Source organism: Pseudorca crassidens, chromosome 5 (genome assembly GCF_039906515.1).
Source record: "Pseudorca crassidens isolate mPseCra1 chromosome 5, mPseCra1.hap1, whole genome shotgun sequence".
NCBI classification, from domain to species: Eukaryota; Metazoa; Chordata; class Mammalia; order Artiodactyla; family Delphinidae; genus Pseudorca; species Pseudorca crassidens.
In genome coordinates, this window is record NC_090300.1 from 118,526,551 (window position 1) to 118,549,435 (window position 22,885).

At 37.3% G+C, this 22,885-nt stretch overlaps 1 protein-coding gene across 11 annotated transcripts in view; it reads right to left on the reverse strand.

The window, feature by feature from the left end:
- Positions 1 to 22,885, reverse strand: part of ROBO2 (roundabout guidance receptor 2) — a 1,654,780-nt gene that overhangs the window by 37,176 nt on the left and 1,594,719 nt on the right. For 7 of the 11 annotated variants that reach the window (XM_067739210.1, XM_067739215.1, XM_067739217.1 and 4 more), the window contains 4 exons: positions 18,679 to 18,721; positions 17,135 to 17,262; positions 11,773 to 12,054; positions 11,254 to 11,379 (listed from right to left, as the gene is read on the reverse strand). In XM_067739210.1, coding sequence (XP_067595311.1) covers positions 11,254 to 11,379; positions 11,773 to 12,054; positions 17,135 to 17,262; positions 18,679 to 18,721 — 579 coding nt within the window. The remainder of the gene's footprint in view (positions 1 to 11,253; positions 11,380 to 11,772; positions 12,055 to 17,134; positions 17,263 to 18,678; positions 18,722 to 22,885) is intronic. The other 4 variants (XM_067739219.1, XM_067739214.1, XM_067739218.1 and 1 more) reach the window with 2 other exon arrangements.

Here is a 22,885-nt window from a genome sequence, read left to right on the forward strand (position 1 = left end):
TGCAGTATCTAAGGATACAGGCTAAACTTTTCCATTAGAATTTACTCAATTTAATTAATCCAGGCGAGTAACAGTTTTCTCTCAAAAGTAACTTATAAAAATCAATCAACTACAATCTGGAGGATACTTATAAATCTTTCACAATGATATGTTTCATAGAATTTCTGACTAATGAATGGCACAATTATTTTTGCATATAGTGAGAGTAGTTCCCAGATGTCTAAGCATAACATTTCTTAAAATTCCAAATATGGGGAAGATTAATGGAAATAGAGTAATCAGTTTCAGTATTCTCATAATACAAATGAATTCATGTACAAAACATGAGCAGAAAGTAGGTTGGCAGCATATAAGCCATATCTGGAATTACCAGAGCTTAATGAAATAGAGTTTAAAAAATATAAAAATATAGTTTTATCATTTGTTCAGTGCAGTACTTTTTACTCCGCCAAAATTAAGTACATCAAGTTTCTTCCCAAGTGGACCACAGTTGGATGCAGAAACGTGTACTTCTTGAGCAGAATGACAAAAAAATGTTTCAGGGGAACCTAAGCAACTTCTGTCACTCCCACTACAGTCAATAGCTGTATCTCCAAAAAAAAAATGGTATTGACCCCTTGGACTACATCTTTCTGGAACTAAAAGTTATGAGCATCAAATTGTAGCAGAGCTATCTAACAATAGAGATACCACTGAAGTTTACCTCATTTCTTTTCTTCTACCAATTACTAACCTGCATCAGCCAATTCAGAAAATTATAATAACTTTGAGTGCCAGAAAGTGATGAAACTACTGAACTGGACGTATACACTATTGCCAATTACGGAATTATGTCTGTTTTCTAGGTAGTGTGCACATATACACACATATTTAAAAGAGCATCCCTGAAAACTGAGTGCTTTCACCTTTCCTTTCACTTTTTATCTTTGGCAGAAGAAGTATTAAGAGAAAGGAGAACAGGTATCTTCTGCTTTGAGGATAAGAGCTGGATCTCTGGGTTTGAAAACTAGTTTCTCACCTACTTGACAAGTTATTCATAGATATCACCTCAATTTCCATACATGTAAAAAAATATAAAGTTACTATCTTGGGGGGTTATTTTGAGTATTACAAGAGATAAGGCATATAAATGGCTCAGAATATATAGAATGTTCAATAAATGCCAGTCATTATCACACTCTCCCATCTCCTCTATCTCAAAGCAAACTAAATCCTACCTGTTTCCAAAGCCATTCCACACCCAACTCCTACCCCAATGAGGATCCCAGAAATAACCCGATTCTCAGAATAAAAATAATAAACCTGATTGAATTTAAGTCTGTAATTTTTGTGTTTAAGGTAGGTGAGCCTTAATTCTTTGTTTCTTGATCAAAACAATCATAAACAAGATTGTATCTTTCTCGGTAGTATCAGAACTATGTCTCAATACTTAAAAGAAGAATGGGTTGGGCGTGTGTTCTTCATAGCTTTTCCCTAGTTGTACCTCTTTTATCCCTTGTATATTTATATGTGTACTATGCTCTTTTCACTTTTTATAGCACTTTTAGAAATGTTATATGATCACCACCAGAACTGAGTGACACAAATAGGGAAGTTTTTACATCTCCATTTTATAGATGAGAAAATAGAGGTTCTTTCTGTGTTTGTGGTCCGTATTCACACTGTAAGAGAACAAGCAATTTAGAAGGCAGCAGCTTTACTGGAAATTACAATTTCAGCAGCTCTGAACCCAGCTCTGTTGAAATCCTTGTCCAAGGTCAGGAAAGCCATTATCAACTCTTCCAAACAACTTACTTAAAAATGTGCTGTGGAAGCAGAGGTGATTCATAGGGGGAATTTGGGAGGGTTTTCCATACAATGTCTACTTTCCCCTCTTTGGGGGAAATTTCTGCCTCTCATTGTGGGTACTTTTGGTAAGACTATCAATCAACATGCTTTGTCTTCTCTAGAATGAGTTAAGAGGTGGGCTCTTAGCATAATAGTGGCATATGATATGAGCTAAGAAAATTAAATTCTCTATCTGAGATCTGTATCTTGATCTAAGTGAACCCATTCATTGTGTTGCTGTTTACTTGCCACCAAAGATCATCAAGCATTTTAAGGTGAGAACTGCCTGCATTATATTTTAGGGGAACATATTTTGATGACTTGCAAACATATTTGATCCGTCCCTCTTCAACTGAAAATGTAAATATTTGGATTTATATTTACTCATGCTGAACAAATGATTTCTATGTAAAGAAAATTATGAAAATAGCTCATTTTAAAATTAAACTTATAGTCTATTTTAAACAAATACTGGCATATAAAAAGATTTAGCTATTACTACTGGCACTGTGTTGTATATGCATGTATATATATAAAATTATGATTGCAGATACTATTTTGAAAAAATCTGAGTTTTATATTTTTTAATGGTTGGCTTTTTTAAGAGAAGTGCTAAGAACTTATGTATTTAATAAATCATAAGAGTGTTTCAGATATTTATTGGAAGATGGCGGAAGAGTAAGACGCGGAGATCACCTTCCTCCCCACAGATACACCAGAAATACATCTACGCATGGAACAACTCCTACGGAGCACCTACTGAACGCTGGCAGAAGACCTCAGACCTCCCAAAAGGCAAGGAACCCCCCACGTACCTGGTTAGGGCAAAAGAAAAAACTAAACAGAGACAAAAGGATAGGGACGGGTCCTGCACCAGCGGAAGAGAGCTGTGAAGGAGGAAAAGTGTCCACACACTAGGAAGGCCCTTCGCGGGTGGAGACTTCGGGAGGCGGAGTGGGGGAGCTTGGGAGCCGCGGAGGAGAGCACAGCAACAGGGGTGCGGAGGGCAAAGCGGACAGATTCCAGTGCAGAGAATCGGGCTGACCGGAACTCGCCAGCCGAGAGGCTTGTCTGCTCGCCCGCCGGGGCAGGCGGGACTGGGAGCTGAGGCTCCGGCTTTTGTCGGAGCGCCGGGAGAGGACTGAGGTTGGCGGCGTGAACACAGCCTGCAGGGTGTTAGTGCACCGCGGCTAGCCGGGAGAGAGTCCGGGGAAAAGTCTGGACCTGCCCCTGCCGAAGAGGCAAGAGACTTTTACGTCCCTCTTTGTTTCCTGGTGCACGAGGAGAGGGGATTAAGAACGCTGCTTGAGAGAGCTCCAGGGACGGGCGCGAGCCGCGGCTAGAAGTGCGGAGCCCAGAGACAGACATGAGACGCTAGGGCCGTTGCTGCCGCCACCAGGAGGCCTGTGTGCGAACACAGGTCACTAGCCACACGCCCTTCCGGGGAGCCTGTGCAGCCCGCCACTGCCGGGGTCCCGGGATCCAGGGACAACTCCCCCGGGAGAACACACGGCGCGCCTCAGGCTGCAACGTCACGCTGGCCTCTGCCGCCGCAGGCCCGCCCCGCACTCCGTACCCCTCCCTCCCCCGGCCTGAGTGAGCCAGAGCCTCCGAATCAGCGGCTCCTTTAACCCCGTCCTGTCTGAGCAAAGAACAGACGCCCTCCGGCGACCTACACGCACAGGCGGGGCCAAATCCAAAGCTGAGCCCCTGGGAACTGTGAGAACAAAGAAGAGAAAGGGAAATCTCTCCCAGCAGCCTCAGAAGCAGCGGATTAAAGCTCCACAATCAACTTGATATACCCTGCATCTGTGGAATACCTGAATGGACAACGAATCATCCCAAATTAAGGAGCCCTGTGGATGAAAGGCTCTTGGTGCTGCAGCCAGGAGTCAGTGCTGTGCCTCTGAGGTGGGAGAACCAACTTCAGGACACTGGTCCACAAGAGGCCTCCCAGCTGCACATAATATCAAACAGCAAAAATCTCCGAGAGATCTCCATCTCAATGCCAGCACCCAGCTTCACTCAACGACCAGCAAGCTACAGGGCTGGACATCCTATGCCAAACAACTAGCAAGACAGGAACACAACCCCACCCATTAGCAGAGAGGCTGCCCAAAATCATAATAAGTCTACAGACACCCCAAAACACATCACCAGACGTGGACCTGCCCACCAGAAAGACAAGATCCAGCCTCATCCACCAGAACACAGGCTCTAGTCCCCTCCACCAGGAAGCCTACACAACCCACTGAACCAACCTTAGCCACTGGGGACAGACACAAAAAACAATAGGAACTACGAACCTTCAGCCTGCGAAAAAGGAGACCCCAAACACAGTAAGATAAGCAAAATGAAAAGACAGAAAAACACACCGCAGATGAAGGAGCAAGATAAAAACCCACCAGACCTAACAAATGAAGAGGAAATAGGCAGTCTACCTGAAGAAGAATTCAGAATAATGATAGTAAGGTTGATCCGAAATCTTGGAGATAGAATGGACAATAGAATGGACAAAATGCAAGAATCAGTTAACAAGGACCTAGAAGAACTAAAGATGAAACAAGCAACGATGAACAACACAATAAATGAAATTAAAAGTACTCTAGATGGGATCAATAGCAGAATAACTGAGGCAGAAGAACGGATAAGTGACCTGGAAGATAAAATAGTGGAAATAACTAATGCAGAGCAGAATAAAGAAAAAAGAATGAAAAGAACTGAGGACAGTCTCAGAGACCTCTGAGACAACATTAAACGCACCAACATTCGAATTATAGGGGTTCCAGAAGAAGAAGAGAAAAAGAAAGGGACTGAGAAAATATTTGAAGAGATTATAGTTGAAAACTTCCCTAATATGGGAAAGGAAATAGTTAATCAAGTCCAGGAAGCACAGAGAGTCCCATACAGGATAAATCCAAGGAGAAATACGCCAAGACACATATTAATCAAACTGTCAAAAATTAAATACAAAGAAAACATATTAAAAGCAGCAAGGGAAAAACAACAAATAACACATAAGGGAATCCCCATAAGGTTAACAGCTGATCTCTCAGCAGAAACCCTACAAGCCAGAAGGGAGTGGCAGGACATACTGAAAGTGATGAAGGAGAAAAACCTGCAGCCAAGACTACTCTACCCAGCAAGGATCTCATTCAGATTTGATGGAGAAATTAAAACCTTTACAGACAAGCAAAAGCTGAGAGAGTTCAGCACCACCAAACCAGCTTTACAACAAATGCTAAAGGATCTTCTCTAGGCAAGAAACACAAGAGAAGGAAAAGACCTATAATAACGAACCCAAAACAACTTAGAAAATGGGAATAGGAACATACATATCGATAATTACCCTAAATGTAAATGGACTAAATGCTCCCACCAAAAGACACAGATTAGCTGAATGGATACAAAAACAAGACCCATATATATGCTGTCTACAAGAGACCCACTTCAGACCTAGAGACACATACAGACTGAAAGTAAGGGGATGGAAAAAGATATTCCATGCAAATGGAAACCAAAAGAAAGCTGGAGTAGCAATTCTCATATCAGACAAAATAGACTTTAAAATAAGGACTATTAAAAGAGACAAAGAAGGATACTACATAATGATCAAGGGATCGATCCAAGAAGAAGATATAACAATTGTAAATATTTATGCACCCAACATAGGAGCACCTCAATACATAAGGCAAATACTAACAGCCATAAAAGGGGAAATCGACAGTAACACATTCATAGTAGGGGACTTAAACACCCCACTTTCACCCATGGACAGATCATCCAAAATGAAAATAAATAAGGAAACATAAGCTTTAAATGATACATTAAACAAGATGGACTTAATTGATATTTATAGGACACTCCATCCAAAAACAACAGAATACACATTTTTCTCAAGTGCCCATGGAACATTCTCCAGGATAGATCATATCTTAGGTCACAAATCAAGCCTTGGTAAATTTAAGAAAATTGAAATTGTATCAAGTATCTTTTCTGACCACAACGCCATGAGACTAGATATCAATTACAGGAAAAGATCTGTAAAAAATACAAACACATGGAGGCTAAACAATACACTACTTAATAATGAAGTGATCACTGAAGAAATCAAAGAGGAAATCAAAAAATACCTAGAAACAAATGACAATGGAGACACAACGACCCAAAACCTGTGGGATGCAGCAAAAGCAGTTCTAAGGGGGAAGTTTATAGCAATACAAGCCCACCTTAAGAAGCAGGAAACATCTCGAATAAACAACCTAACCTTGCACCTCAAGCAATTAGAGAAAGAAGAACAAAAAAACCCCAAAGTTAGCAGGAGGAAAGAAATCATAAAAATCAGATCAGAAATAAATGAAAAAGAAATGAAGGAAACGATAGCAAAGATCAATAAAACTAAAAGCTGGTTCTTTGAAAGGATAAACAAAATTGATAAACCATTAGCTAGACTCATCAAGAAAAAAAGGGAGAAGACTCAAATCAATAGAATTAGAAATGAAAAAGGAGAAGTAACAACTGACACTGCAGAAATACAAAAGATCATGAGAGATTACTACAAGCAACTCTATGCCAATAAAATGGACAACCTGGAAGAAATGGACAAATTCTTAGAAAGGCACAACCTGCCAAGACTGAATCAGGAAGAAATAGAAAATATGAACAGACCAATCACAAGCACTGAAATTGAAACTGTGATTAAAAATCTTCCAACAAGCAAAAGCCCAGGACCAGATGGCTTCACAGGCGAATTCTATCAAACATTTAGAGAAGAGCTATCACCTATCCTTCTCAGACTCTTCCAAAATATAGCAGAGGGAGGAACACTCCCCAACTCATTCTACGAGGCCACCATCACCCTGATACCAAAACCAGACAAGGATGTCACAAAGAAAGAAAACTACAGGCCAATATCACTGATGAACATAGATGCAAAGATCCTCAACAAAATACTAGCAAACAGAATCCAACAGCACATTAAACGGATCATACACCATGATCAAGTGGGGTTTATTCCAGGAATGCAAGGATTCTTCAATATACGCAAATCAATCAACGTGATACACCATATTAACAAATTGAAGGAGAAAAACCATATGATCATCTCAATAGATGCAGAGAAAGCTTTTGACAAAATTCAACACCCATTTATGATAAAAACCCTGCAGAAAGTAGGCATAGAGGGAACTTTCCTCAACATAATAAAGGCCATATATGACAAACCCACAGCCAACATCGTCCTCAATGGTGAAAAACTGAAAGCATTTCCACTAAGATCAGGAACAAGAAAAGGTTGCCCACTCTCACCACTCTTATTCAACATAGTTTTGGAAGTTTTAGCCACAGCAATCAGAGAAGAAAAGGAAATAAAAGGAATCCAAATCGGAAAAGAAGAAGTAAAGCTGTCACTGTTTGCAGATGACATGATCCTATACATAGAGAATCCTAAAGATGCTACCAGAAAACTACTAGAGCTAATCAATGAATTTGGTAAAGTAGCAGGATACAAAATTAATGCACAGAAATCTCTTGCATTCCTATACACTAAGGATGAAAAATCTGAAAGTGAAATCAAGAAAACACTCCCATTTACCATTGCAACAAAAAGAATAAAATACCTAGGAATAAACCTACCTAAGGAGACAAAAGACCTGTATGCAGAAAATTATAAGACACTGATGAAAGAAATTAAAAATGATACAAATAGATGGAGAGATATACCATGTTCTTGGATTGGAAGAATCAACATTGTGAAAATGACTCTACTACCCAAAGCAATCAACAGATTCAATGCAATCCCTATGAAACTACCACTGGCATTTTTCACAGAACTAGAACAAAAAATTTCACAATTTGTATGGAAACACAAAAGACCCTGAATAGCCAAAGCAATCTTGAGAACGAAAAATGGAGCTGGAGGAATTAGGCTTCCTGACTTCAGACTATACTACAAAGCTACAGTAATCAAGACAGTATGGTACTGGCACAAAAACAGAAATATAGATCAATGGAACAGGATAGAAAGCCCAGAGATAAACCCACGCACATATGGTCACCTTATCTTTGACAAAGGAGGCAGAAATGTACAGTGGAGAAAGGACAGCCTATTCAATAAGTGGTGCTGGGAAAACTGGACAGCTACATGTAAAAGTATGAGATTAGATCACTCCCTAACACCATACACAAAAATAAGCTCAAAATGGATTAAAGACCTAAATGTAAAGCCAGAAACTATCAAACTCTTAGAGGAAAACATAGGCAGAACACTCTATGACATAAATCACAGCAAGGTCCTTTTTGACCCACCTCCTAGAGAAATGGAAATAAAAACAAAAGTAAACAAATGGGACCTAATGAAACTTAAAAGCTTTTGCACAGCAAAGGAAACCATAAAGAAGACAAAAAGACAACCCTCAGAATGGGAGAAAATATTTGCAAATGAAGCAACTGACAAAGGATTAATCTCCAAAATTTATAAGCAGCTCATGCAGCTTAATAACAAAAAAACAAACAACCCAATCCAAAAATGGGCAGAAGACCTAAATAGACATTTCTCCAAAGAAGATATACAGAGTGCCAACAAACACATGAAAGAATGCTCAACATCACTAATCATTAGAGAAATGCAAATCAAAACGACAATGAGATATCATCTCACACCAGTCAGAATGGCCATCATCAAAAAATCTAGAAACAATAAATGCTGGAGAGGGTGTGGAGAAAAGGGAACCCTCTTACACTGTTGGTGGGAATGTAAATTGATACAGCCACTGTGGAGAACAGTATGGAGGTTCCTTAAAAAGTTACAAATAGAACTACCATATGACCCAGCAATCCCACTACTGGGCATATACCCTGAGAAAACCATAATTCAAAAAGAGTCATGTACCAAAATGTTCATTGCAGCTCTATTTACAATAGCCCAGAGATGGAAACAACCTAAGTGTCCATCATCGGATGAATGGATAAAGAAGATGTGGCACATATATACAATGGAATATTACTCAGCCATAAAAAGAGACGAAATTGAGCTATTTGTAATGAGGTGGATAGACCTAGAGTCTGTCATACAGAGTGAAGTAAGTCAGAAAGAGAGAGACAAATACCGTATGCTAACACATATATATGGAATTTAAGAAAAAAAAAATGTCATGAAAAACCTAGGGGTGAAACAGGAATAAAGACACAGACTTACTAGAGAATGGACTTGAGGCTATGGGGAGGGGGAAGGGTAAACGGTGACAAAGCGATAAAGAGGCATGGACATATATACACTACCAAACGTAAGGTAGATAGCTAGTGGGAAGCAGCCGCATAGCACAGGGAGATCAGCTCGGTGCTTTGTGACCGCCTGGAGGGGTGGGATAGGGAGGGTGGGAGAGAGGGAGACGCAAGCGGGAAGAGATATGGGAACATATGTATATATATAACTGATTCATTTTGTTGTGAAGCTGAAACTAACATACCATTGTAAAGCAATTATACTCCAATAAAGATGTTAAAAAAAAAAAAAAGAGTGTTTCAAAAAGGGTGAGAAATTCATTCATATAACTCAGGAATGTCCAATTTTCTTTATTACTGTGATTATTTTAAATTTGTTTTATCACTGTGCACAAATTAAGAAAATCTTATAATATCAGTATGATATGATCCAATATCCATAGGGAAGTTTGATCTTAAATCTAAGCTTTAGGAAACATACCTCTGATTATAAGCACAAAACAAACTAATATTAAGCTCAATTTGACTAAACTAAGAAGAGAATAATCTCATCACTCTTACCTCCTAAAGAATGCTTTCTATCACCAATTTAAGTAATTTTGTATTCAAATGTAGATGAAGTAGTTAATATAATTCATATATATATATATATATATATATAAATGTCACTCAGATTAATGGATTCAAAAAAGCAGTAAGCACTATTGTGAATCATGTTCTGCTTACAATTACTCAAAAGATAACTTTAAAAACTCAGTGGTAATCAAGATATACAGAATATTTAATAAGGAATTCACAGAAGGTCTTAAACAATCCATGGCTTACAATATATAGATTAAAAAGAAAAAAATATATATATATATATTGATTGAGACTTTGCATATCTTGAATGAAATAAGCCTAGGATAAAATTAATTTTTTAATTATTCAGTACAATTGTGGGATTCCTCATAAATAAATGACAGTACAAATGACATATAAGGTTATTCAAAAAAATTCCCCTATATAATTAAGCCAGTTTAAATTCATAACATGTTTAAAATTTTCTGCATTCTACAATGTATCTAATTCTACCAATAGGTAAGAAGAGCAAATGGCTCATTTTGGAGGGGAGAGAGAACATTAACATTTTCAGACTGAAAGGGTTTTACCTCTGAGGAAAAGTCATTTAGTAAATGTTAACCTAATGACGTAAAAGAATTAACTCTTTATGGCTTTGATGCCTCGTAGCCTGTGACATATCATAATACACCATAATCTTTTATTAAGGAACTGAGGTTAAAAAAAAACTTCATAGAAATAAATAGTATATCATTAGTATGAAAAAATAAGCAAGTAAGGTCATGGCATCAACTAGAAATGTGCAGATAAAGTCGTCAGTCATACACAACATAGATGTTATGTTTGAAAGTTAGAATGTCTGCTAGGACCTCCTCATTTTAGAGATGAGGATCCTTGGGCCTAGAGAAAATCACTGATATTCATTATGATAGGTATATATTTCTTTCCAGTAAAATGTGTTTTTCCCCACGTGTGCTATACAATACCTGCAGTACAGACTGTTAGTTCAGCTGTTGTATCTTGAATATATATGAAAATTTACAGCACAAAAGAATTATCAATAGGAAAGATTAGGGGTTTTTTGGCAATTAAATGTAAAGAATAATGTCCCATATTAACATTCTCGTTTAGCATGGTATCAGGACCTTACTCTAAATAATATCATTCAATAGAATACTATTACATAATATTTCGGAAAAATTGTCCAAAGATAGGAAGTCACATCACCAGACTCCTAATGTTATGAACAATTGCCAAAATCATTTGCATTTTTGTTGAATTCATCTTTTGCTGTCCACACCATGGGGTTGACTTTCCTACAAGATCTTTTTATTGTAAAATTCTCTGGACTCTTAAGCAGGGCTCAAGGCAGATCAAACTCATCTGATCCTTAATAATTCGTATTTAGTAAAATGGTACTATTTTTCCCTGAATACATCCTTGTATAATTAGTACATAAAGGGTGATGGTGAATTTTACCCCCCTCCCCCAAATCATGATTTCATTAGGATAAACTGTTATTGTTATTTGAAAGATAAATGTCTGACAGTGAGTTGTGATCCAGGTACTTCTTCATGGTTGTTAGGAACACAGGTCATATGCTGGTGACAAACAAATATTTCTCCTTACTGTGACGAGACCAACCTGAGAGACTGCCACTCCTCTCTGAGCTGTTGTGAGAGCTGGTGGTGCTGAAATCCTGTGACTGGTTGTGTGGCATTCTATTAGACAATCCCTCAGCCAATCGGTAGTCAGGGATGTAAAGTAAGGCTAAGGGTTAAAGGGCAGAGGTCATAGTGGCATCATGTGATTAGTTCACAGCACAAGCCCATGCAGAACATGCAGTTAGCAACTCAGAAGCAGATGTCATAGGACAGTGGAGGCATGTTTTGTCTATCCTGCCTAATGGAAGTCGAGATGGACTATTGATCACTATTGAAAAAAGAGCTAAAAGGATGAAACTGATTGGTGTTGGTGTGTGGTGATAGTGACGACGGTGGTGGTGGTGGGGATTGTGGAAGGTACTGAATACATGCCGGTATATTTTTTAGTTTGGGTAGTGAACCTGGTGATGAATCACTAAACTGAACAACAAATACTACTTTCTATCTCATGCAAAAATGATATGAAAATAACTCTTCAGGAAGTAAGGACTTGACATACCATTGTTACCTTTGTTCTGATCAGGTAGAGAATAACCAAATCCCATCAGATCTGTTTTTTGCTGAATTGAGCTTTTCCACTGTGGATCGGGCAGATCAACAGCCAATTCATGTATGCTATTGGAATGCAATATCTGTGTAGTGGCATATGGAGTAGCCTGTGTTATTTGGCTGGAACTGTTGTAAGTGGTTTTGGTCGTGAAGTCAATGCTGCTATAAATGGCTCCATCTGAGAGCATCGTTGCCGTTTTATCCCCTTGGCCTGGAACTGGTGGCAGCACATCTGTGGTGAACATAGGGAAATGAAACAATTTAATGATGCACAGGAAGCCCAAAACTATCAGGACTGAAGATGAAAAATAAACGTGTCATGCCACACGTTTGCATTTCAGCTGAGATGGGCTTCATGAGCCAATGAAGGGTAGATGATATACAACCATCACCAAGCTATCAGCCTTGTGACAGGCAGGCCTACAGCTCGTCCTTCATGTCTCACTGGTTAACACACCCCCTCCCCCATTTTCTTCAACCATGAATGAGAAGTTTGGTATATTTCACTATTAAAAAATGCTTTCAGATGCTCATTCTGTTTTAGAATCTAAGAAATTGTTAGCTCTTTACTGAAGCAATGACAAAAGTGAATCTACAAATCATGGATTAAAGCATCTTTTTCCACTTTATCCCAAGAGACATGGAATATAACTGCTAAATAGATGCAAACATGTCCAAAATTATACTCTCCAAACTATGAGGCACTTTCTTCTGAAGTTTCAACTTGCTGTTTATCTGGGTTGATTTCACAGCTCCAGAAATGGAGTAACTAATGGTAACAATTTTTTTTTTATTGGATAACAAAGGAACATTTTCATGAATAAGTCATTTTCACAATACAGCAGGATTTAACTATAGAAAAAGCAATGAGTGATTAGCGAGTTTAGTTTCTGCTACCAAATCTTAGAAGTGGAGAATTATAGTTTCAAGTTGTAACACAGCAAGTATAAAATTAAAATTTAGGAACAACACTGAATATCAATCAGTCCATTTATCACTTTGGTGTGCTAAATTATCTTTACATGATGCTTTTTATTTCAGAACTGCCACCTCTCTCCTGAGCACTCACTTTCCTTCCCAGAAGAAAGATACTAGTATCTAAAAAAAGAAAAAAAACACAAAAACACACACACACACTAATACTATTTTTAATCATGCAGAGTTAAAGTGAATATAATTATATTATGCTCCTTAATAATGTATGTTCTGAAAGTCACATTTCATAGGACATGAGGTCATCAACCCACTTGATCTCTTCATTATGGGAAATTTTCAACTAGTTCTAGTACTGTAATAATGAACCAGGTTGTCTCAGTACCAAAACCAGCTTATCATCACAAGGAGAATGCTGAAATAGTCAAAATATCCTAAAACTTTTAGATGAGATGATACCCAACAGTACTTGAAATAAGGATTCTTGTAAAATATTAATTTTGCTTTTATATTTTACAAAAGCTAAAAATGATCTTCTTTAGCAACAGTAACAAGACATTTATAATATATTTTATGCACTATATAATTTAGGTCTCTCTGAGGGTTTTGATGTCTGGAATTCCAAACTGTTTTATAATTAAGTATATATGTACTTTATTTAATGACTATTTTAAATACATATCAGTGAGATTGTTAAACATGTTCACATTTGTAATATTTCACCAAGTTGTATAAGCAAGTAAATTGTTCTTGGATTCAGAATTTTGTAACTACTTTCTCGCCCTTCTTGTTTTTAGCTATAAACTAATTAGAAAATTTGATGACAAAGAAACGTATTTCATTCTAAAGCATTAGGTCAGTATCATTTTATTATCAAAAACTTTTGATACTTAATAATATATCAAGACTCTAGGGAATATATCCCACTCTAGGGAAGTTTTTAGGGTTTTGTTTCTACTTCCTCCACCATGTCTTTCACTGATGAATAGTAACTGGATAGATGTTTCTCCAGCATTGACCCCAGCTTCCCAACACCTTGAATATGATGTTCTCCAAAGCTTTAGATTTATATTGTGAGGCACTGCAAGTTTTTGAACTGTTGTGTGTTTAAATGTTTAAAAATGGAAAAAAAATAGTCCGAGAATCTAATCCTTCATAATGTTATTCTGCACCGAACAAAGCTACGGTTCTAGAAATAGAATCTCTCTATGCTTATGAATTATAGAAACATTTCCCTCCAGTTGGATTTACTCATGATTTCATTCTGCAGTCTTTCAGCACCTTGGTTACACATGCATTTATTTCTTTTTGCTTGGAATAATTACTTGTATGAATGACTGTCCCCTTCACTGTATCTTAAATTAGCTGAGGACAGGAGTACCTGGGATTTATGTCTCTAATTCCATAATTCCTCACCTAGCATTGTGCAAAGAGTAAGCACTTACTGAACAGTTAAATGAATTTTTATAGTTTGTATTGTCAAAATGTAGACATGTGATAATTAGTAACTTTATTATTCAAAATACGATTTTCATTACATTTAAACATGTATTGGTATAACATTCTTTTTTTATTGTTATTAAAGTTGACATATTTGGTGTGATTTTTAATTTTTATTTAATTAAATTAAATTAGATTTTTAATGTTTATTTATTTATTTGGCTGTGCCAGGTCTTAGTTGCGGCACGCAGGACCTTTGTTGCAGCACGCAGGATCTTTTTCTTTAGTTGCGGCATGAGAACTCTTAGTTGTGGCATGTGGGATCTAGTTCCCTGACCAGGGATCAAACCCAGGCCCCCTGCATTGGAAGCACAGAGTCTTAGCCACTGGACCACCAGGGAAGTCCCAGTATAACATTCTCAAAGGAAAAAATGTCAGTATCCGTGATTATTCTTCTAAGTGAACATGGTAATACAATCATACATGTGAATCCCACCTTAACTGCAGAACAGTGTAAATAAAAGAACCTAGGCTTTAAAATCTGTTAGATCTGGATTCTACACATAGATCTCAAATTTTTCATCTTGATAAACCTTAATTTCTTGACCTCTAAGATGGAAATATAATTATCTATGTCCTACATTTATTGTGCAAAGGAAATAAAATTTGCAAAAAATCCTATCTTTGGTACATAGTAAATGCTTAAAATACTTATCACACTGAAAAAAGTTACAGTAAACCCTGCAAAAACTTTGTCCTGGCCTTGATAGCTACCTGTGAAATATTTTCATGTCATGAAAATGAAGTGGAAATGGAAGGAAACCTTGAAAATCTTCAAATGTACCCTTTGGCTAAATTAGACTGAGACATTTTAGATGTTGATGTAGTCTGCCAGAAACTGAAAAAAACAAAACCAAAACCAAAACACTTTCTCCATCTTTGCGCATTTAATTCTTGATATGTAGATAGAATAGCGTGTTATTCCAATACAAATACAAGAAAGACAGGCAGCTATTCCTTGATTGATAAAAGCTTTGGGACCAGAATTTCAAAGGCAGTGGGTAGGGCAGGGCATCTCCTTGGTGAGGAGATGCTTGGGCATAGAACTACCCAATGTAAAGTAGTAGCCTATAATTGCAGGGCTCAGAGTTTGGACACCTAGGGGAGGCAGCCACCACTATCAGAGGGTCTGGGCAAGTGAGAATCTAAACGGGGAGTACTGGGTTACAGAGGGTAAGCAAGACTCTTGAGGAGTCATACAATTTACTTTCTGTTCTATCATTTACTCCCCAGTCATGCCTGTTGGCCACTGATTGTATGTCAAGCTTTGTGCTAAACCTGTATATTTAGTCATCCATTTAATTCTCATTACACACCTATAAGGTAGGGCTGGTTATTTTCTGCATCTTATTTGGAGAATGGGAGGGAGATCCCTCTTTTTCAGTTTGTATTGACACAATGCAGAGTTGTGCAATAATTAGTAACGTTATTATTTGAAACACTATTTTAATTATATTCAAACTTGGATTGATATTACATTTGTAAAGAGAAAATGCCAATATCCATGACTATTCTTCTAAGTCAATATGTTTATACACTCATACACGTGAAATCCATCACTGAGGTTTATAATGGACTCAGAATAGTTTAGCTCAGCCCTGGGTCTCCTACATTAATTCTACCTAGAAGTGTAGAAATCCTCCAGTGGATTCACATGAACTTTCTTAGATTACAGCACTATTCTCCTAATTAATCACCCACATTTTCCACACTATCTCCATTCTCCACCCAGCAGCAGGATGGATGATTTAAAACAGTACTCGCATTCTAGCATTCTCCTCTAAAAGTCCATCAATGGCTTCTGAACATCCTTCGGCCAACGTTTAAAGTCTTTGTGTAGCTCAGAAGGCCCTCTGTTACCTGTCCTTCTATATTTCTTACCACTCTTTCTGCCTTGCAATCTATACTCAAGTCATTAGGAAATTCATTCGCTTCTTAAATAGGTCAACGTTTCTCTTACTTTCTGGGCCTTGAAACACAGTAGGTTTCTTTACACACTTTCTACACACTCTTGACTCCCCACCTTTCCTTCATATATCAGCTTAAATAATACTCCATTCATAGAACTTTCCTACTCCCGGGGTCAGCTCTTTCATCTGGGGTACTGGCAAGGCAGCTCCAGTCCATTTACTGTCTGTACAATCTCCTGCTAAGGAAAAACTCATGTATCGGCTGAACGGAACAATGGGGCCTGAGACTTCTCTAGTCCCATCTTTCTCTAAACCCATTGCTCTCCTAGTGACTGGATGAAAAGATGGAGAGGGGAAGGTGGTGATTATTTATAGTAGGTCCAATTATGTCTCCTTATAAAGACCTATGGGGAGGACCCTGGTACCAATTTTTGAAGACCTTAGCATGTCAGCCACTTAGCATTTTTTGTCTTTTATTTAGGGTACTATCAGTTGTAGAACTACAGAAAAGCTCTCTGTCAACATGTTGTTATACTTACTTAAGTGTCTGCTCCTTATATGATATTATATTTTTACCGTCTGCTATAGTGCCAGATACACAGGACATGCTCAATAAATATATATTGAATGAAAATCAGAGAAGTGAAAAGACTAGTTTGAAATCATAAGCCCTGTTTGGCAGCATCGTTCCTGATTTTCGTAATCTTGTACTAATAGTTCCAAAACCAAATGTATTATGAATATTTATCTTCTTGGTTAGTGATGACGTCCTTAAAAGCTTAGTTTTACTCAAGATAATAGATACAACAGTTTTATAATAAAATACTTAGCAAATGTACAGCATTATATGTACATGTGCATCACTAAATTTAATTATGGAAGAAAATACTTTTTAGTATGCCTTTTTCAAAACACCTAGGAAAGCCAAGAAAACAAATAAACGAAAAAATTTTGAGAAACATAACTTACCTCCGCGCCCAAAATTCGCAATCTCATTTGGGCCACTATTGCTGTTGTTTACTGGCAAGCTCGTGGCTGGCCATGAATCAGCAAGCCATGGATAACTGGGATCACCAGCATTTAGAAGACCTGGGCGGCTAAAACAGGAATTAAAAGGAAATCAATCCATGGAACTCAATGAGAGATTTGGACATCAGTCTCATGAACTAAAATGGATTAAAGAATTTAAGATTTTAATTCACTTTCAAATTAAAATCTGTAGGCTCTCAAGAATTAAGGAACTTTAGCAGTTCACTAGGCTATATATAGATCAACCCTGTCAGTGGAAGCTGAAGAGTGCTGCCTGGGATTCTGCTGATACCCAAATGAATTCAGTCGTCTTCCCTGAAACTGGTGGGAAACTGGTAACATAGCAGCATCCCGAAACAAGGTCTGATGATAAACTGGCACCTCAAGGGAACAACTGCTCAGTATCAGCCATTTCCAGGACTTTGAACTATTGCTTCCTTAATTCCTGCAGCTCCCATATTTATCTGTCCCCTATAGGCTATAACCCCTGATATGGGCCCTCATGCTTGATTAGAGGCAAGGAACTTAAGGGAAATTAATGAACAGTATTTATACTGTTCCATCAATAGCACATTTTCAGGTTCTCTAAATTGAAAATGTTAGGAGAATATTAAAGGTTTTTTTAAAGATCCACTGTGGTCTGATCCAGCATGTGTATATAATCTACGAAAAAAACTTCCTTCATATTCTATTTAATAAAGAATTCCCATCTTTAAAATAAAAGATGGGATTCTGGTCACTTTCCAGATTATTAGCATATTTACAAAGATACAGCAACATCTATAGTCATTGTACTTTTTTTTCTGATAGACCCTTTGTGATACAATCCCTAAGAGAAACATGTGTTTCTATGGAAACTGCAATAAGAAGATCCAACTGCTTTCTTGCTACATCCACTAGCTCTCATTAGACCTAATCTCTTTTTGCTAAAATATTGATTAAATGGGAGATTGGAAGTTATTACCAGAGCCTAATTACAATCTCCATATCGGCAAAGGGAAAATAGATGAGGATATATGGGTTTGTTATCAACTTTTATCAATTTCAATTGAGTATCCAAAGTTGTGGAATCCAGTCTGATCAATCTACAGCCTATTCATCATCCATGAATCATTTACTTTGTGATCGATTATGTGTAATTGTTCACTCACAGCAATTTAGTGAGAACCAATAAGGAGTCTTAAACAACAGCAACTTCATTTGCTAATGTCTAATTAATGCAATAAACATCCTGCTAACAAATGAATACATTCCTTGTGATATTTACTACTAATTTCTTCAGGGGCCTCTGGGAGATATGAAACATCTGGACTTGATTCCTCTAAAGTGCACAACAGATAGGCCATTAAACCTTGTGGTGAGCCGTTTAATTCCTCCTAGAATTCTCACTTATAAGTGATTGTTTATTACAATAATAGCCTCTTACTATAGAGTTTCCTCAGTCCTGATTAAAAATAATAATTTAAGAAATCTCCTCAGTATACCTTCCATTGCTCATTAGTCCTCCATCTCCTCTTTGAAATGTAACTGTAAAAAAAAAAAGAAACATACACAAGTAGTCAATATTAATTATGATTAATAACAACTACATATTGGCCCCTAGTTTAGAGCTGAAACCTCTGGGAATTTTAACAAAATATAATTAACATAATTGTACAGAGAATAAGAAGCAGTGGTTTGGCCTAAAGCAAAGCTATCATTTGCTCCATCTTTAATAAGACATTGAAATATTCCTCAAGCCAAACATATGGTTAAGTCAAAGGGGCAATTTTTATTTGGGTGTCAATTGGTATATACATGGTATTGGAAGATCGACATGCAATAACGAGGAATTATCAAATCATGACTTTTAATGTTAACATAGAGGTGTCCTAATCAGAGGGCATAATGCAAAATGCACATAGTTGAAACTGAAACAGGATAGTCCAAACAGATAATATCCTTTTAATGAAACAAGTGAAAGTACTGATTGACAACACATTCCTCCCCATCACAGATCCTTTTAGGGACATTAAGAAGCACTATGAGTTGAAATACTATAATTACAAAGACATGAACTGTAATGAATGGAGAATACATAATGTATCGGGTGCTTTGTTTCATTAGCCAACTCTTACAAAAATGAAACTTTCAAATAATTGATACTGAATATATTCCAATTGTATATAATGATTACAAAACTTAAGTCCTTTTTAAAACTGTGGAACTTATTAGCAATATCAAGAAGTATCCAGGAGGGCCACAGCTGAAGAATCCACTCCCTCTGGTCACTAGATTCCATTCTACAAAGCTAACAACATGAAAGTGGGCTTCAAGGATTGGCCAAAGAAGGTAAATATCAGTTTGGGTCCATCATCCCATATCCAAAACCTTTGCAGCTAAATTTACTTGGAATTCAAAATGCTTCAGATCTGAGATAGGTAATATGATGCATACTGCAGGGAGGGTCCAAGGCAGCAAATGTATTTAAAATTATTGTTTTTGCAATGAGATGTGAATATTCATGATTAGTGGAAAAAAGTCTATAAATAACTTCATATTATTTTCGACCAAATTTTGCCACAAAATTACTTAACTAGAAAATCATTGGGAAAAAAAATTGGTGATTAGAAGTTTATGGATTGCAAAATTGCAATTCTGACCAAAATTAGTATGGATCAGCTAAACCAATCCCTGGGGATGAAGGCAAAAATACCATTTACAGATGTGAATCCAACATATCCTATCTTTGGAAGATACTGATTAGATTTCCTGTGATTACTTGGTAAGCAAAAGTAAAAATAAAATTTTATGAATTGATTCATATTTTTAATAAACTAAGGACATATTGCTACTTAAAGTGCACACATAGTAAATACTTTCTCATTTGGATAATCTCTCCATCATTCACCTCTTTCTCAAGTTTGAGCTAATAAATATGATTACTCTTTAGATCTTATAACTTTCTAAATGTAGTTCCCCAATCCCTTCCCTAAGGTCATCTAAGGATATATCTCTCATGGCATCATAATTAGGCAATAAGATGGCTAAGGTTCTTTCAGGAATTCATGAAGCAGTGCTTTCAGAAACATCTTGGCACCTAAAGTACATTGCCGTATCAAGTTTTTAGGTAACTTGTCAAGTGAATTATAAAACAATCCTTACATAAACTTTGTACCTGCCCACGACTGGCTATGGACAGCTCCTTGGAGAAAATAAAAGAATACTGATCACTAATCTGCTTCCTGATGGATTCAGGTGTTGGGAATCAACAATCAGCAGTGTATCCACACCACACTGGGTCCCTTTAATAACTGCTTTTAAGAACAACAATAAAAAATTGATCTGAAACAATTATTGAGAAGAACTGACCACTGGTGGTATTAAATACAGGCCTGATTAGGAGGAAAAAACACAAAATGTGAAAACAGTACAGCTAATTAGCTTTCTATCTGATGTGACTTCCTAGTTATGTGGATTTTTAATGGACTATCAAGTGATTGTTTTACTCTGGTAAAAGAGAGCTAAGATAATGCTGTGAATATCATTGTGAATATGCAAATCAGCAGGTACTGATGGGCTACACCTCCAAATGTGCTGCTTAGGAGATACATGGGGAGAAGCTGAGCCCTTCTCTCTAACTTAGATGCTCTTTTTCCTCACCCAAATTTTCTGTTACTGTCAGAGCAATAAATGATATTAGAGCAAAAGAGGAGAACTGAAGCAGAAGCACAGAAATTAAGTTGTATTTAACTTCATGTACTTACCAAAGGTAAATTTTTCATAAACTGTAAATTTTAAAGTATTATGATGCAGCACTGAAAATCTTATCCAAAAGATATCATTCAAATGGCTAATAAGCACCTGACAAGATGCTCAACATCAGTAATCATTAGGAAAGTGAAAATCAAAACTATTGGGTTAGGGCTTCCCTGGTGGTGCAGTGGTTGAGAGTCCGCCTGCTAATGCAGGGGACACGGGTTCGTGCCCCGGTCCGGGAAGATCCCACATGCCGCAGAGCGGCTGGGCCTGTGAGCCATGGCCGCTGAGCCTGTGTATCCAGAGCCTGTGCTCCGCAACGGGAGAGGCCACAACAGTGAGAGGCCCGCGTAGCGCAGAAAAAAAACTATTGGGTTGGCCAAAATTTCATTCAGATCTTACGGAAAAACCAGAACGAAATTTTTGGCCAACCCAATACAATGAGCTGTTACTTCACACCTATTAGGTTGGCTGCTATGCAAGAAACATAAAATAAGCATTAACAAGAATGTGGAGGAATTGAAACCCTTATGCACTGTTGGTGGAAGGTAAAATGGTGCAGCCATAGTTGAAAACAGTATGTTGGTTCCTCAAAAAATTAAAAATAGAATTACCGTAAGATCCATCAATTCCATTTCCAAAGGAATTGAAATCAGGGTCTCAAAGAGATATTTGTACATCCATGTTCATTGTAACATTATTCATAGTAGCTAAAATGTGGAAGCAAGCCAAGCAACCAGTGATGGGTGAATGGATAAGCAAAGTGTACATATAGACACAATGGAACATTATTCAGCCTTGAAAAGGAAGGAATTTCTGAAATATGCTAAAACTTTGATGTATCTTGAGGACATTATGCTAAGTGAAATAAGCCAGTCACAAAAAGATAAATACTGTATGAGTCCACTTCTATGAGGTACTTAGAGTAGTCAAAATCATAGAGACAGAAAGAAGAATGGCGGTTGTGAGGGGCTGGGGGGGAGGGGGGAATAGGGAGTTATTGTTTACTGGATATAGATTTTCAGTTTTAGAAGATGAAAAGATTTATGGATATGGATGGTGGTGATGGTTGCACATCATGAATGTATTTAATGCCACTGAATTGTACACTTAAAAATGGTCAAGATAGTAAGTTTCATGTAATGTTTATTTTACCACAATAAAAAATTGAAAAAAAAAGTTATCAAGTTAATTTACAGCTGTGTTAGTGTATGGACTCTATGATATGGTCCATATTTACCAAATGAGGATTAAATGTTGTGAATAAAAGAATTTTAAATTTCAAAACTTTCAAGACATATCGATTTCCTATTTGTATTCCAAAGCATTAAACTGTTTTCAAATGGTTCTAGACCGCTAAAAGACTGTCAAAATATTTCATAGAGACATTTATCTTTGTACCTCTGCATACCAACTGTACAAAGGCAAAAATACACAGTCATTATGTAAATACATAATTGACTTAAAATGGCCCATGGATACAATTTGATATACATGAGAATCTTCAATTTTGTATGTTTCTATCAGGAGAGAAAAACAACAACAAAAAACAATACCTTTACATAATAAGGTTGATTAGTTGTCTTTTTAAAGCAAGGAAAAAAGAGAGAACACTTTTTCGAGTATCCTTTTCTTCCCATGCTCTAAAACTTTTAGATTTGTTCCATTTTGAAAAGTAGACCAAAAATAACTGAGGTCTATTAGACCATGAGATCAAAAGCAGACTAGAAGGCTTCCCTGGTGGCGCAGTGGTTGAGAGTCTGCCTGCTGATGCAGGGGACGTGGGTTCGTGCCTCGGTCCGGGAAGATCCCACATGCCGCGGAGCGGCTGGGCCCACAAGCCATGGCCACTCAGCCTGCGCTAAGGATGAACAATCAGAACTCCTAAAATGGAAGTCATATTTGGTGTTTTGATCAGCATTTTTTGTGTGTGCAGAGACAGAAAAACATAAA